The sequence below is a fragment of the Pristis pectinata genome, chromosome 7 (genome assembly GCF_009764475.1).
Source record: "Pristis pectinata isolate sPriPec2 chromosome 7, sPriPec2.1.pri, whole genome shotgun sequence".
Taxonomy (NCBI): domain Eukaryota; kingdom Metazoa; phylum Chordata; class Chondrichthyes; order Rhinopristiformes; family Pristidae; genus Pristis; species Pristis pectinata.
This window is the reverse complement of record NC_067411.1, coordinates 26405533-26422945: the sequence shown is the minus strand read 5'-3', so window position 1 is coordinate 26422945 and position 17413 is coordinate 26405533. Positions and strand designations below refer to the sequence as shown.

The 17413-nt window shown below is 38.0% G+C and overlaps 1 protein-coding gene across 8 annotated transcripts in view; it reads left to right on the top strand.

Annotated features, from left to right (window-relative positions):
- arhgef28a (Rho guanine nucleotide exchange factor (GEF) 28a) overlaps positions 1–17413 on the top strand; it is a 283580-nt gene that overhangs the window by 136222 nt on the left and 129945 nt on the right. For all 8 annotated transcript variants that reach the window (XM_052019926.1, XM_052019922.1, XM_052019928.1 and 5 more), the window contains 2 exons: positions 8197–8324; positions 10028–10392. In XM_052019926.1, the coding sequence (XP_051875886.1) occupies positions 8197–8324; positions 10028–10392 (493 nt within the window). The remainder of the gene's footprint in view (positions 1–8196; positions 8325–10027; positions 10393–17413) is intronic.

The following is a 17413-nucleotide window of genomic DNA, read 5'->3' as shown; positions in this document are numbered from 1 at the left end:
GAGGGATCAAGAATCAGAGGACACAGTCCCAGAATAAGAATTAGGCCATTTAGTTTAGATGAGTGTGGTGGATCTTTAAATTCTCTACCCCAGAGTACTGTGGATGGTCAGTCATTGAGATCACACAGAACAGAGATGAATAGATTTCTGGTAATAAAGGAATTGAAGGGTATGGGGATAACGTCAGAAAATGACATTGAGATAGAAAATCAGTCATGATCTTGATCAATAATGGAGCAGGTTTCAAGGGCTAAATGGTTCTCTTCTGTTCCTATTTCTTATGTTTTTAAGTGGATCCTCTGCATGATAACCTTGCAACAGTAACACAATATTCTGAAACCAGCTGATGAGGTTTTGTATAGATAATGGTTGATTTTTAGTTGATAATATATTTATTTAACAGTATCTTTTGGTTTATCAACATGTTTCCTTGATGGCGTCCTTAAAGGACTGATCTACGCTAATATTTAAAACTACTGTATAGAATTTATTATTGACTTTCTTATCTTGCCTTTCAAGAAGGGAAACCAACATGGAAAACCAGACAAATTCATTAGCTAGTCATTTACATTCTTTTAACATGTGCAAAAGTACATTATTAATAGAAGCAACATGATGCCCATTTGCCCTTTATGCCATTTGAGTTGTAGGGGTAGGAAAAATAAAACCTAGAACAATACAGCACAGGAACAGGCCCTTTGGCCCACCATGTCTGTGCTGACCATTATACCAGTTTAAAGTGTACATCTGCCTGCATGTGGTGTATATCCCTCAATTCCATGCCTGTTCATGTGTCTGAATAAATGCCTCTTAAACATTGCTATTGTATCCACTTCCACCACATCCACTGGCAATGTGTTCCAGGCACCTACCACACTGAGTAAACAAAAACTTACCATGTAAATGTCCTTCAAACTTTCCCCCTCTCACCTTAAAACAATGCCCTCGAGTATTTGACATTTCCAAAGTTGGAAAAAGATTCTGATTATCTACCCTGCCTATGCCTCTCATAATTTTACAAACTTCTATCAGGTCACCCTTTAGCCATCGATGCTCCAGAGAAAACAATTGAAATTTGTCCAACCTCTCCTTGTACCTAATACTTTTCTAATCAAGGTAACATTCTGGTGAACCTCCTCTGCACCCTCTCCATAGCCTCCACATCCTTCCTGTAATGTGGCGACCAGAACAGCTTTTGACATCTTCAAAAAGTTAATAATGAGTTATCAGTGAATGTGCTGCCATGCTAATTTATATTTCTTGTTTTGTAAGTAGTGGTGGTGCCAGTGATTAACAAACCTTCTCAAAGTTAGCACCACCACCATGTACCACTCTGTTCTTCCTGATCATGGACATTTCCTTCATTCTCTTCACCCCTCCCTGGTTTCTGGAATCTAAAACCTGTTTAATTTGTAACTTGTTCTGATGAAAGGTTATTGATTTGAAGCCTTTCTCTCCATAGGGACTGCTGACCTGTTTGAGTGTTTCCAGTATTTCCTGTTTTTATTTTAGAAAAGCCCAGTCCTACTAAATTAACATCTTCCAAAGTTTCCCACCGCATTCATGGAATCAATGACTTAATACCAGGCTTATCCCATGCTTTGTATTGCTTTAAAATGTTCAGGAGAACAGTATGAGTTGAACTTGGTCTCTTTGTTTTATGCTTCTAGGATCTGCCCATTAATCCCAAATCTGTATAAAATTAAGAATTCTTTAGTTTGAAGATCATTTAAATTGAACTTTAAATTTAAAAAGTTGTAATAGGGTTTGCATGAGATGAAATGCAAATTCTGCCCAGTGTCATTTATGAAATTCTCCATCCCTTTATGATTAAGGAATCTCAGAGTTGTCCCACAATTGAAAACTGTTGGAATGGGTTTGGGAATTCTAGCTAATTTGGGACCATTTCAATCTAATTGTCAAAACATAGGTTGATCAGAAGACTCGGATTAGCAAAGGAGAAACCTATGAAACCTTATGTAAAAAAAAATCTTCAGAAATCCATGCCTTAGTATCCACTGTGTCCTATTTATCCCTATGCTTTACAGATGCTACACTGGTTTCTGGTAAAGCAACACCAGTTTTGGAATTCTTGGCCTTATTTTGAAATCTAGGGCTTTGACCTCCTATCTTTCTAAACACCTCTGTCCCTGTAATCCTCCAATTCTGACCTGTGAATCATCCCTGAATTTACTTTCTTTTTCAATCTTTTTGTTAGTTTCCAAATTAATACAGATTAATATATAACATCGATGGTTGTACTTGTAATACAAAGAGATCAAGAGAACAATCATGGCATAGATAATCATAAAGAATAATAAAATATAAAAAAAATCTTTAGATCTCACGATCTCTTAGTAGATGAATATAATATAAAAGAAAGGAAAGAAAAAGATTTATTGTGTATATAAAAGAAAAGAAAAAAATCCCCAAATCAATAAAAAATTGTAAATAATCACACCAAACTAAAAAGAAAATTCAAAAAAAGACAAAAAAAAAGAAAACAAAACTGGACTGAAATTTCTCAATAGAAACAGAGCAATATTATGTCGTCAACTCCGTTCCTCCAAATCAAAAAGTTATTGAAAAGGGATCTATATCATATGAAAGTATTGAATAAATGGACTCCAAATGTCTTCAAATTTAAGCGAAGGATCGACAGTACCACTCCTAATTTTTTCTAAGTTTAAACATGATATAGTTTGAGAGAACCATTGAAAAGTAGTAGGGGGTATTGGATCCTTCCATTTAAGCAAAATGGATCATTTGGCCATTAATGTGACAAAAGCAATCATACGGTTAGCGGAAGCAGATAAATGGCCAGACTCTATCCTTGGTAATCCAAAAATTGCAGTGATAGGCTGAGGTTGTAAATCAATATTCAATACAGTTGAGATAATGTTAAAAATGTCTTTCCAATATTTTCCCAAAAGAGGACAGGACCAAAACATATGCGTCAGAGAAGCCACATTCGATTTACATCTGTCACATATAGGATTTATATGGTGATAAAAATGGGCTAGCTTATCTTTTGACATATGGGTCCTGTGAACTACCTTAAACTGTATCAACGAGTGTCTGGCACACATTGAAGATGTATTAACTAAATGAAGAATTTTCTTCCATGTCTCTGTAGGTAAAGATGTTTGGAGTTCACTTTCCCATTCATTCTTAATTTTATCCAGTGATTCTGGATGTATTTTCATAATTAAATCATAAATTATTGCTATCAAGCCCTTCCGATAAGGATTAAGACCTAAATTTTTTTCCATAATTTCAGTTTTGTAAGGTGTCAGAAAAGAGGGTATAGTAGCTTTTAAAAAATTTCTATTCTGCAAATATCGAAAAAAACATGATCTAGACAAACTGTATTTGTTAGACAGTTGTTCAAAAGATGAAAAACAGTTATCAATGAATAAATCAAGAAAACATATTATTCCCTTCCTTTTCCATATGGAAAAAGCTGAGTCAACTCTGGATGGATGAAAGAAAAAATTAGATTGAATGGGACTTGACAAGTTAAATTTATTCAATCCAAAAAATTTACGAAATTGAAACCATATTTGTATTGTATGTTTAACAATTGGGTTAATCATATGTTTACTTAATTTGGTAAGTGCAAAAGGGAGTGAAGCTTCTAAAATAGAAACTAATGAAAATCCAAGTACTGATTGGTGCTCAAGGTGTACCCATTTGGGGCATTGAATTATCTGAATCTTGTATCCAAAAAATTAAATATCTGATATTAATTGCCCAATAATATAATTTAAAGTTAGGCAGGGCCATACCACATCCTTTTTAAGTTTTTGTAAATATTTCTTACTTAGCCTTGGGTTTTTATTCTGCCAAATATATGAAAGAATTTTAGAATCAATAGAGTCAAAAAAAGATTTCAGGATGAAAGTTGGAATCGCTTGAAATAAATATAAAAATTTTGGTAAAATATTCATCTTAACTGCATTAATTTGGCCTACCAATGATAAAGACAGTGGGGACCATTTAGTAAATAATTGTTTAACATGGTCAGTTAAAGGCAATAGATTAGCTTTAAATAAGTCCTTATGTTTCTTGGTAATTTTAACACATAAATACATAAAACAGTCAGTTACCAATCTAAAAGGTAATCGCCTGTAAATTGGAGTTTGCATATTTAATGGAAAAAATTTGCTCTTATTAGGATTTAATCTATAGCCAGAAAAAACACTAAACTGATCATCCCTGAATTTAATTGCTGTATCTTCACATACCAAGGCCCTGATGTCTGATCTCCTCTCCCTAAATATCTCCTGCTTAATGCTTGACCATGATTTTAGCAATCTGTTCTTGTGTCTCCTTCTGTCTCATGGTGTAAAACTTGTTTGATGTTGTTTCTGTGAATTTTCCCATAGGTTTCTTATGTTATATAAATAAGTTGGTTGTTAAAAGATGGAAAGGATGTCAAAATTAAGACAGTCTCTATCTTCAACTGACTGTGAGTCAGACATGAGTAACTCCTAGAAGGGAAGAAGATAATCTCAAGTAACAAGGGAAATTATAAGTAGACATTACCAGCAAGAGCTGTTCTTTATTCCTAATTTATGGTCAATATCAGTTTAAAAATAATTGTGTTGCAACTCAGATGCTGCTCATTAGATACAGGAAGAAATAAAAGATCATAACAGGATGGAAATTTGATTGTATACTGCAGGATTTTTATGGGCCGTGGGTCCCTATCTGTGGATAGTTTTGATTGTGATTCACTATCTCAGTGTTAAAGCACATCTCCTAAATCTTGTAACATTGCATCATGCAATCTGCAGCCAAAGTGTGCACAGTAAGCAGTGGTAACATCAGTCCATGTGCAAAACTCATTTGATGCCTGTCCAGCTACATTAGATTGACATAACACATAGTATGGGCCAGTCACAGGAAATAAGGCCTGAACAGACTTGCACCTGTGCTATTTAAAGAGAGCTTTAAATATTTGCCAGCTTGTCATGGATTTATTTGATGGAGAGTTTATTGAGCTCAGCTGTGTGAAGCTGCTGAAGTCACAGATTTTCTCCAGATTTGTGCCTGCTGTAGCCACCACTGCCAGGTGAGGCAGCGCTTCACCTCTGAGTCAGAGGGTGTCATGTATTGCATCTGGCGCACCCAGTACGGCCTCCTGTACATTGGTGAGACCTGACATAGATTGGGTGACTGCTTCATCGAGCACCTTCGCTCCGTCTGCCGCAACTGCAATGACCTCCCGTTGGCCACCCACATCAATTCCACATCCCACTCCCATGGACAGGCATGGTAGCAGTTAGTGCAGCGGTTAGTGTAACACTATTACAGCGCCAGAGATGCGAGTTTAATTCCAGCCGCTGTCTGTAAGGAGTTTGTACGTTCTCCCTGTGTCTGTGTAGGTTTCCTCCGGGTGCTCCGGTTTCCTCCCACATTCCAAAGGCATACGGGTTAGGAAGTTGTGGGCATGCTATGTTGGCGCCGGAAGCGCAGTGACACTTGCGGGCTGCCCCCAGAACACTCTACGCAAAAGCTGCATTTCACTGTGTGTTTTGATGTACGTGTGACCTTATCTTATACTGACATGTCCCACTCCTCTACTGCCATGTTGAGGCCAGACACAGGTTGGAGGAACAACACCTCATATTCCGCCTTGGGACTCTCCAACCTGATGGTCTCAACATCGATTTCTCTAACTTCCGGTAACCCCACCCCTTCTTTTTTCTCCCTTCCCCCCCCCCCCCAAACTCCTTTGTCTTCCCTTATTCCTGTGGCTTCCTTCCCCCGCCTTGATGACCTGCCCATCTCCTCTCCTCCCCTCCTCCACCCTTTATTCCATGGTCCACTGCCCTCTCCTACAGGATTCCTTCTTCTTCAGCCCTTTGCCTCTTTTACCTATCACCTCTCAGCTTATTACATCTTCTCCCCCCCCTCCCCCACCCTCCTACCATCCCCCTCTCACCAAGACTCGCCTATCACTTAAACTCACCTATTATCTGCCTGTGTGTGCCCCTCCCCCTCCCCTGCCCCCCACCCCCACCTTCTTATTCTGGCTTCTGCCCTCTTCCTTTCCAGTCCTGATGAAGGGTATCAGCCCAAAATGTCGACTGTTTATTTCCCTCCATGGATGTTGCCTGACCTGCTGAGTTCCTCCAGCACTTCTTGTGTATTCCACCCCTGCCAGTGCTTGGTGTGTGGGGGTGGGGAGGATGAGGAGAAGGAAGGATTAAGAGGTAGCATGGAGAGAGCATCAGTTTTTAGTGGACTGTCCCAGGCTACCTGCAGTTCAGCTGAGAATCCCACTCCACAGAATTAGGGCTTGAATGAAGACCTAGTCTCTGCTTGCATGCAGCAGGATTTTGCCAATAATTGGAGTTCTGAAGATAATGTTGAGTTACCATCTTGCTGCACAAACACCTGCATTGTTCATTTCAAACAAGGCCGAGTCCAACGTTTCCCTATAGCATTCAGTGCCAGGTCTCCACCGGTGACTTGAGAATATCCACTCTTCAGACACTAGCCTGAAACAAGCCCCTATTACCATAGCTTCAGAATTCTTCAGTGATGATCTCAACTTTATTTGCAAAGACTTTCTATCATGTACAAGGCACAAGTAAGAGATGTGGAGAAGTTTCCCTGCTAGGCTCTATGAATCCAGCTCCAAAGTCCCACTTAGCATAGAACATTCTATAGCATTGTCAATTCCATCAATGATACTGAATATTCACTGCAGTTCACAAGCAATACAACATGTCTACAGTGAGTCATCTCTAAAATGGATTAGGGTTTCTTCACTATCTAAAAGTAAAGATCAACCCATAGAAAGTGAATGTCCATTGATCCTGAAAGTTAAAAGGAAAAGTAAATAAAAAGGCTAAAGGGATTCTCTAGGATATAAGTGTAGAGAGCCATGCTAGAGTTGTATCAAACACTAGTTCAGCCTAAGATACTGTGCTGTGTATAATTCTGGTGTACAGATTTATATTAATTCTAAATAAAGTTTATTTCAGCATTCCTTTCAGCAATGGTTAATAATTAAACTTTGCAAATTTAATCTTATCATTCTAGTATTACTGAGGCAGTCCAGAAACCAAACTAGGGAATAGAGTTTTTTCCAGTATTATTTGATTAACAGCAATGAACAATCATTGCATTATACATTTTGTGATATGATTTCCATAGCAAATATTCAAATTTCATTGTAACCACTCACCAGTGGCTTGTGGGTGTAGTGGCAAGAGGTGGGGGATGGTGTGCTATGCCTCCTGGCCTCCATATAGATCTATAGCCATTTTGCTATGGGAACTCTGATCACTAATCTGGTCAAATTTTGCAATGGCATTTTTTGAGAAAGATGGTGCTTTGCATTGTAGAATTATCTGACTATTCTAGTTGAATTTTATTGTGGATAATGGTCCACCTTATTGATGCTCCCCACATAGACTTCAAAGGCATTTTTTGTTAACACTTCGCAAAACTACAAGTTGAAGCTTTTTCACAAAATACTTGTTAAGGCATGAGTGGATTGCGGATCAGCACAAGTCACCATAAAATATGCAAGTGCAAAATCATTACTCATCTAATTCTAGCATGAAGGTACACCATATCCAACATACTGAGGTAAAAGGAACTTTTGTCAGGGTTTTTAATCCCTATCAAAGAGTTGATACAACTGTAATCTAGAGGTGCCACTTTATGTAGCAAACAGAACTCGGGCAAGATCAAAACTGCAATAGCTTCTCTCCAAAAGCACAATAATTCTTCTAGCAGAATATAGTGGACAAAGGCTGGATGCACTCAAATTATGTGTATAAAACCAATCCCAGTCTCCGACTGGCCAATGTGGTTTCAGGGGTTTCCTGGTCATCTTAATTCTGACTGGAAGACAGTGTCACTTTATGCAACCCATGTTATTTTGTTTGTACTCTGTGTGCAAGCATTTCTCACAGGAATCCTTCAAAAAGCCAAAATGGATTCAGCATTTGATGAAAATCAACTTTAGTAATGCACTGTTTAAATGCTAATGAAAATATAGTACCATTTTTTGAGCCCAATTACTGCATCACTGATTTTGAGTCTTTGCCAAAAATGTTCATTCCAGATCCTCAGATCTACAATGGCTTCTTTAGAAGATAGAGTAAAAGTTTCAGTTGATTTAACCACTCTTTACTAGATATTAAATACTTGTGTTTCCTTTTGTGGTCATAGAGTGCAAAAATACTTCGCAAGAATTCTTAAAAAAGTCAAAACCACAGCCATCCACACTTCCAGCCAGGCTTTCTTCCATGTTAAATGGCAGAGCAGAAATTTATGCCAATTGTATGGTTGTTGATCAGGTAAGTCACTCCAAAATATTTTGGCCCATTTCTGAAGAAGGCCAAAGACTTTGGTGACAAATTTTCAAAATGGTTATTCTGATTCATGCATCAATGTTAATGGAAAAAATGTATTTGTTATTAACTGGAGTTAAAGTGAACTAATTATAAAATAATTCCCTGATAAATGATCTTAAACATCTTAGTTCGTATTTCATTCCTAGTTGGTAGTACTAAATGTGCTATATAGTAGCAGTAGTGCTGCGTACTTTGTTTTGGAAATGCAGAGTGCAGTGCTCGACAATTCCGACTGTGGATGAATTTTTATTACTGTCAGAGCAATAGATACAAAAGGAACATTGTCAGTGTATGAGTAGTGAAGAAATGATAAAATTTGATTTTGCATCTAGAATTCCCTCCTCAGATGGAAAGTTGGGTGGAGCATTGGCAGATGGAATTTATTCCTGATGTGTGAGATGATGCATTTTGGGAAGTTAAATACGGGTAGGACATATACATTAAGTGGTAGGGCACTAAAGAATATTGATGAACAGAAAGGCCAAGAGGTCCAAGTCCATTGTTCCCTGAAAGTAGCAATGTAGGTAGATAGGTTTGTGAAGAAGGCAGATGGCATGCTTGCCTTTATTGGGTGAGGCATAGAATGTAAGAGTTGGGACATTTATGTTGTAACTTAACAAAACAATGGTTACACTGAGTATTGTGTGCAGTTCTGATCACTGTACTATAGGAAAGATGTGATTGCACAAGTAAGAGTGGAGATTTACTAGGATGTTGCCTGGATTGGAGGACTTTGGTAATGGGGAGAAATTGGATAGACATTTTTTTTCTTCCCGGAGTGAAGGAGGCTCTGGGCTGGCCTGAAAGAAGTATATAAGATTATGAAAGGCCTTGATAGGGTAGATAGTCAGAATTTTTTCCCATGGTAGGTCGGCATTTCAAAATCAAGAGGGCATAGGTTTGTAAGAGGAAGGAGTTTTAAAGGGGACCTGAGGGGTAAATATTTTTACACAGAGAATGGTTGATCTCTGGAACGCACTGCCAGAGGAACTGGTGGAAACAGACAGACATTTAAATAGGCAAGGCATGGAAGGATACATTCCTAATATGGGCAAATGGGATTGGTGTAGGTGGGCAAAATAGTTGGCATGGACATGGTGAGCCAAAGAACCTGTTTCTGTGCTGAATGACTCCATTGCACCTCCAGCAGTCTTGGCAGCTCTTCAGACTCTCTCCCCAGTAGGTTTGTATGTAATTGATGATCACTGTAAATAAAATAAAATTTTTAAAAATTAGAAAAAAAATTAAAACTTTAATAGTTCAGCTGCATGACTTATTCGAGCTATTCAGATCTATTTTCCTGTGCATGATCAACATTTAGTTGCATTTATGTGAATAATCTCACAAGAGAAGAATCAATGGGGTGTTGCCTGATGATCGATGTCACCCTAGCATATTCTGCTTGCTTCAGGTTTTTGTATGTGATGGACATGGAAAAGCACAATCAAATGTTTCATTATGTGTGTGTGAGGGACACTATAAGCTATGGATTGCCTTCATAACCTATTTCATGTTACATTTCAATCTAGTAATTCTTAAAAAAATGCACCACACTATTAATGCATTTATCAGTTATCATTTTATATTACATTGCATTGCAGCTTTAATCCTGTTAAACAAATATGTGCTTTTCTTGATCTTTTTAGGTTGATGAGAGTGGTATAAACTATAATATTGATGACGTTACTACTGGAAGTACTAGTACTGAAAACACACAGAGTGGAAAACTGTCTGAAGAGGATCTTGGTCAGGGTTATAACACCTCTCCCTCTAAGAAGCCTGATATGCCTGCTTTATTGGAGGCTAATGTACATAGGACATTTTTGAGTGAATGTCCTGAAGACCAAATAGATAATACCACAATTCTAAAAGAAGATCAGGATAATTTAGTGGAACAAGTTTCCAATTTGCCTTCACCAGATAGTATTTTCTGCCAGCCATTATTATTGTCTCGGGACCATGGCTGCACCAAAGCAGAAAGTCCTTCTACAAGCATTAACAGTAAGCAAAGGTATGTTATTATATTTTATTGATAGATTTGATGTTAAATACATAGTCAATAGATTCTAAGATTTGATTAAACCAGCTTAATTTCATGTACATCATTATGAATGGAGTACTTTTTGAGTAAGTAAGTATTAAAGTGCTGGTGCAATTGTCATAGAGACATACAGCACATAAAAAAGCCCCTTGGCTCACAATGTCCATGCGGACCATCAAGTACCCATCAATTATAATGCTGTTTACCACTATAGCCTCCTTTGCCTTACGATTCAAGTGCTTGTTTGTTGCACTAAAACTACGCATTTAGTTTTGGGCACCTCTGCTATGGAGAAAGTTTCTTACTATCTACCCTATCTATGCCCCTCATAAATTGTTTCCCCCACCCCAGCCTCCTCCACTTCAAGGAAAACAAACCTACTCTCTCATAACGGATACGCTCCGTCCCTGGAAAGATCCTGGTGAATCTCTTCTGGACCTACTTCAATGCAGTCACATCGTTCCTACGGTGTGGTGACCAGAAAAGTACACAGTACCTGAGCTGTGGACTAAGCAATGTTTTATAAAGTTGAACTGTAACTTCCTTGCTCTTATATTCATTATCCTGACTTATGAAAGTAAGTATCCCGGATGCCTTCTTCCCTACCTTGTGTACCTGTGCTGTCACCTTCAAGGATCTTTTGACTTGTACATGAGGTCCCTCTGTTCATCAGTACTCCCTAAGGCCCTGCAATTCATTGTGTATATCCTGACCTTATTAGTCCTCCCAAAGTTCATCATTTTGCTCTTAGCATGATTTAAATTCCATCTACCATTGCTCTGCTCATCTTACCAACTGATCAATATCATCCTACAATTTTCCTGTTCATTATCAACAACACCACTGATTTTTGTGTCATTTACAAACTTCTTAAACCTCCTACATTTATATCTGTACTGTTAATGTGTATAGCAAACGGTAAAGATCCCAGTACTGATCTCTATGGTACGCCACTTATCTCAGACGTCACATCACAGAAACAACCCTCCATTATCATCCTCTGCCTCCTATTACCAAGGCAATTTTGAGTTCATTGTCAAGTTGCCCCGGATTCAATTGGCTCTGACCTTTTGGACCAGTTTCCCAGATGGGAACTTGTTAATGGCTTCACTGAGGTTTACGTGGGCTTCATCAACCACATTACCCTTATCAACACATTTGTTACCTCTTTGGAAAAACTCAATCAAATTGTCAACCAGATCTCCCTTGACAAAATCATTGCTGACCGTCTTCGGTTAATCCCCGCCTTTCCGAATGCAGATTAATCCTGTCCCTCAGAATTCTTTCCAATAATTTTCAGACCACTGATATTACACTCACAGGCCTCAAATAACTTGGCTTATTCCTGCTGCGTGTCTTGAATAAGGGTCCCACATTTGCTGTCCACTAGTCATCTGGATCTCATCTGTGGTCCACAAAGATTTAAAAATCTCGTCAGGGCTCTGGCGATCTCTTCCTTTACCTTCCATGGAAGCCTAGGATAATCTCATCTGGCCCTGGATATTTATCCACTTTTTTCCACCCTCAATTATTTACAATTTATATTCATAGTCTGGAGGAAGGGACAGACCTTAAGCCATCCAGGTTTGCCAATGATATGAAAACAGGTGGAAGAGCAAGTTGTGATGAGGATATTGTGACTCTGCAATGGCATATAGATGGAGTGAATGGGCGAAAACTTGGCAAATAGAGTTTAATGTGGGAAAGTATGTGAGGTCATGCACTTTGATAAGAATCAAAAGGAAGATTTTTATCTAAATGGAAAGAGACTGAAATGAGTGAAATAGAGAGGGATTTAAGTGTTCTTCTGCATGAATCACAAGAAGTTAGAGGCAGGTGCAGCAAATAATTTAGAGTGAAAATGATGTATCACCCTTCGTTACTAAAGGGCAGGAATTTAGAAATAGTGCAATTTTGTTACAATTGCATAAATGTGTTGATGAGGCCAAACCTGGAGTACTGTGCACAGTTTTGGTCCCTTTTCCTAAGAAATGATATGGTGGCATCGGAGGCAGTCTGAAAGAGATTCACCAGGCTAATTCCTGGGATGAGAGGGTTGTCCAATCAAGAGGCATGAAACAGGTTGGGTCTGAATGTATTCTTTGGAGTTTATAGGGACGAGGTGTGATTTTATTGAAGCATTGGGGGGGAGGGGGTGATGACAGGATTGAGATGCCTTCACTAGCGGGAAAGTCTTGAATGAGGGGGCGTATTTTTAAGATAAGGGGCCAGTTATTTGAAATGGAGATGCACAGAAGGTAGATTGTTAGAATCATTTAAAGTGGAGGTAGATAAAGATCGGGGAACTGAGGTTTATGGGGAACTGGCACAGAAGAGGAGTTGAGGCTTGAGTAAATCCCCCATGATTATACTTGAATGGTGGGGCAGGCTTGAAGGGTCAGGTGGCCTACTCCTGATGTTTTCTTGGGCTAAACTTGCTGAGACATCTAATACCTCCTCCTTTATACTAATAAAATGCTTTAGGATTTTCATTAATCTTGTCCATCAGTGATATTTCATGCCCCTCTTAGTCCTCCCAATTTCTTTAAATATGTCGTTCCTCTGCTGTCCCTCCACCCCCAGCACACACGCAGCTTCTCTCCTCCTTAAGGCATGTCCTCCCATTTTCATTTCTCTATACCTGCCATAATGTTTTCATTTTTCTTTATTCAAACCTTATTAGTGATTGACATCCAGGGTTCCTTGGACTTGCTACCTTGCCTATCAGTCCTATGAAAAAAATGTTTTCTCTGAACCCTCACTATTTCACTTTGAAATGACTTCCACTTGTTGGACATAAATGTACCTGCAGGTAGCTGCTCCTGGTTTACTTTTAGCAGGCTCTGCCATAGGACATTGATATCAGCATTCCCCCAGTTCAGGGCCTTAATTTCCAAATCTAAACTTCATTACCTTATTACCTTATGTTCACCATCTCAAAATGCTCTCCCGCTGACATTATAAGGATGTGTCTGGCTACGTTCCCTGAGATTAGGCCGGACTATCTATGTACTAGCTCAAGAAGCTCTCCTGGATGTACTTTAAAAATTCCATTCTCTGTAAGCTTTCCCAGTAAGGTGATCCCAGTAAATATTAGAGAAGTTGAAATCTGGCCCTGCACTTACTCTTACACTTCTTTGTGATTTGCCTACATATCTGCTCTTGTATCTCCTAGCTAAGGGACCTGAAGTATACCCCCAACAAAGTTATTGCTTCCTTTTTGTTTCTAAAATAATTGAGTACTTTGAGAAAGAGGGCAATGGGGGCAAAGGTTATAAAAAAAGACAATTCTAATAAAATGTTTTCTGTAAAAGAGTAAATTGGATTTTGATTGCCAACTTTGTACAAATTCTGAACATTTATCTTTGATTAATTTCCAGTAGTTTTTATTGATCTTTATGGTTAACTATTACATTATTTTTCATGTAATATTTAAGTAAATAAATATTAATTTTGTGTCATATGGCATTTGTTATCAGATAGGTTTATTTGATCGTCCTTGATAGTTGGACTTTGTTTTGAACGAGACATCAATTAATAAACTGAAGAGAGAGAGAGAGGGACAGGTAAAAATGATAGTGATGTAGGTGTTAACAATAAGTTGATGAAACCCTGCAGTGTGCCCAATCATGGTAAAGATGTGATAGCTCCATTGCTAAAACCAGAATGAAATTCATTGGACCCGGAACAATTCAAGGTTATTAGGGCTTAGAGTGGGCCTGTCCATAAGTGTTCCTTAAAATCAGAAACAGCATGATTTGCATGGTTTTATGGTAAATATGTAATTTCAGTCATTTTAACCGGACAAGCATCCAACGCCCTCCATTGACATTGACTGGTGCATATAGGATGAGGATGATTGAGGATGAATTTCTAGCAATTTGAAATTTGATGTCTTGGCCAACATTCCTCTTTCAACTAGGGCCTCCAAGTTTGCAAAGTTTATATCTACTTACTTTAAGGAGGTTGCGCAATGCATTTGGCTGCCACAAGTTTTGAAAATTAATTGATTGCAACAGTTTTGAGATGTCTTGAGTATGTTGAGGTGTTGAACTTGGAACAGAGAAGGTTGAGAGTAGATTTGAGGTTTATACAAGGTCATAATGGGTTAGATAGAAAGAATAGAGAGAAGCTGTTCTCATTTGTGAATGCTTGTAGAATTAAGAGACATGGGTTCAAAATGATAATTAAAAGATATAGGGGGATGTGAGAAAATACTTTTTTTTACACAGAGTGATTAAGACTAATAGAAGCAGGGTAAGGTATTCAGAAAAGGATTTGTACGAATGTGAGTGAAAATTATTTGTAGGCTACAGCTAAAATGTGGGGAAGTGGGATTGATTGACTGGTTTATAGAGAGCCAGCATGGACTAAATGGCCTCCTTCAGAGCTGTTATGATTCTGATCTTTTGATTTTAAGTCTTTTGAGGCTTGAGTTCATTTTCTTCCTCCCCCGTCCCTCCCCTTAGCTCCACTCTTCTTTTCCCTACCAGAGCCAAAAGATACTTGATATTGGCGATGTGTGGATGTGGGAGGATAGTCACTCTCTGGCATCTCGGTGAACACATATTTTTCCATGATCATTTCTCTCATCCATTAAAGACATGGCAAAACAAAGTGCTTTTTGTCTGCAGGGTATTAGGTGAAGTTCACCACTTATAACTGTGTCAGTCTTGGACATGGTTCTTGCATGTCACCTTGCATCTTGAATTGAAATGGTGGAGAGAGAACTTGGTAAAGAATTTGCTTTTTGGCCTGGTCACTGAAGAAATGATGCATGATATTAGAAGGAAGAAACTGTTTTAGACTGGAAGGTAATTTGTCCTAAACATGAGTTCCTCAGTGATGCATATTAGCTTAAAACATTGTTATCTTCTTGCCTTGGGGAATTTAACTAACATTTTTCCTGGACACAGTCTCTTCCTGATATCAGGTGGTGTAATGTACTTGAGGCATGATTGGAATTCCAAATCTGACAGCATGGTCATAGTTCATTTGCCAGAAGTTAGTTAGTGAAGCTTTAGAACTGCTGCCTGGTGTACTTTAGCTCCTAAAGCATGTCTGGAATTTGAAGTTCAATACCTATTTTGCATTTGAGTCAACAAAAATATTCTCAAGGAACAATTGTTCCATGTAATTGACATTACCAATCCAAAGCACTACATGACGTCAAGGTTTAGTTTTATGTTCTCTAATGCCACTACCATCAGACTTGTTCTTCAAAAGATTGATTTTTAAATCTATCTATCCTGGTTTCTGAAGGTCAGAAAACACAAAATCAATGGGCATTATTATTAACAAGGGGAGGATGAGAGTTTTCAGTATAGAAAGATAGCAAATTTAGTAGATTGTATGGCAGCAGAGAATAGGTTGTAATGTTTAGCAAAATATTAACCCAATTTGCTTCATGATAAATGTTCAATTTTTCACTGGAGACTATTATATTGGAAAAAAGTGAGCTTCTGTCTTCATTATTGGTTTAATAGATTTAAATGACCAAAGCAGACTAAACCTAATCCTTCAGATTCAAGCAGGTTTGTTGATCTTCAGCGTAATTAGATTAATATATCATTAGTCAATAAAGTAGTTTCTATTCCAAGCTTCATTTCAATGGAAAATATTTGACAAATATTGCTCCAGTTTAAAATAATTATGGAAACAGATTAAAAAGAAATGGTAAAGGGACAATTTAAAATGGAAAAGGGGTAATTTAATGATTAAGATCAAACAGTGTACAGGCACATTGGAAAAGCTGATTACAGTATACTGTAAGCCATTAACAGGATCAGAACACAGGAAACTGGAGAACCCAGGGGAAACCCACACAATCAGATTGAGAATGTGCAAAGTCCACATAGATAGGACCTGAGGTCTGTATTGAACCCAGGTCCCTGAAGCACTGATGCTGCAGCACTAACTGTGGGGTCCATTCTCACATCATCTGCTTCCTTTTTGATACTTCAGCAATTCTTCTGTCTCAAGATGAAGATTTCCCTTTCAGTCCTTGATAAATTCAACTCTTTCTTGTATAAGCTTCAGATACTTAAGTGTTAAAATTAGTGATGATTGATAGTCTTTTCTGGAACTGTCTTTTTGCCTTCTATCCTAACTTCATCAAATCCTCCCTGTATTTTCCATAATCTTAACAATTAGTAATGGTGTCTTGCCCCTGACAGTTGTTAAAAGTTCCCTTTTATCTCATTATTTTAACTTTTATTTCCTTTGTCATCCAGGGCACATTAAGTTTTAATGGTCTGAGTTTTCTGTTCAAAATAACTTGCTCATTTTGACCCTGAAATATTTTGTTCCCATTAATGGCTTATACTATAAACAGCTTTTCCAATGTGCCTGTACATTGTTTGATCTTAAATCATTGAAATTACCCCTTTTCCATTTTATATTGTCCCTTTACCATTTGTTTTTAATCTGTTTCCATAATTATTTTAAACTGATTTATGTTGTGGGAGGATATTGATTTTGGATTGCTATAAAAAGTGAGTGTTTCATTGGTTTTTGGTGAAAGGATGGGGGTTAGGAAACATTTATATAGATACTCTGATGAAAATCACATCTTCCTTTGCCATCTAGAGGAGGAGGAAAAAAAGTCTGCCAAATCCAGCTGATTCTTTAGGCAGATATACATTTACCTCAGTAAGCTTGGAGAAAGCTGTCCTTACAATTTTTACTGGTAGAAGCTGTGACACTCTGCTGATGTCTTCTAGAAAATGACCTCAAGCCCATCTCCACAATACGAGCAACACTACAGGTGTCTGTCAAAGTCGCCACATCTCCCTACATTCTGTGCCTCTGACTTACTGCAAAATGCTATGGAAGACAGTTTATCTACAATTCAAAGATGTATCCAGCAGCCAAACTTATTTGCTGTTCACCAGCTGAGCAATTTCCTTGTGGACATTGAAGACATTGCATTTTATGTACAAAATTCTCTTGCCTTCAGAATCCACAATTGTTTCCACTCCATCAATATTCA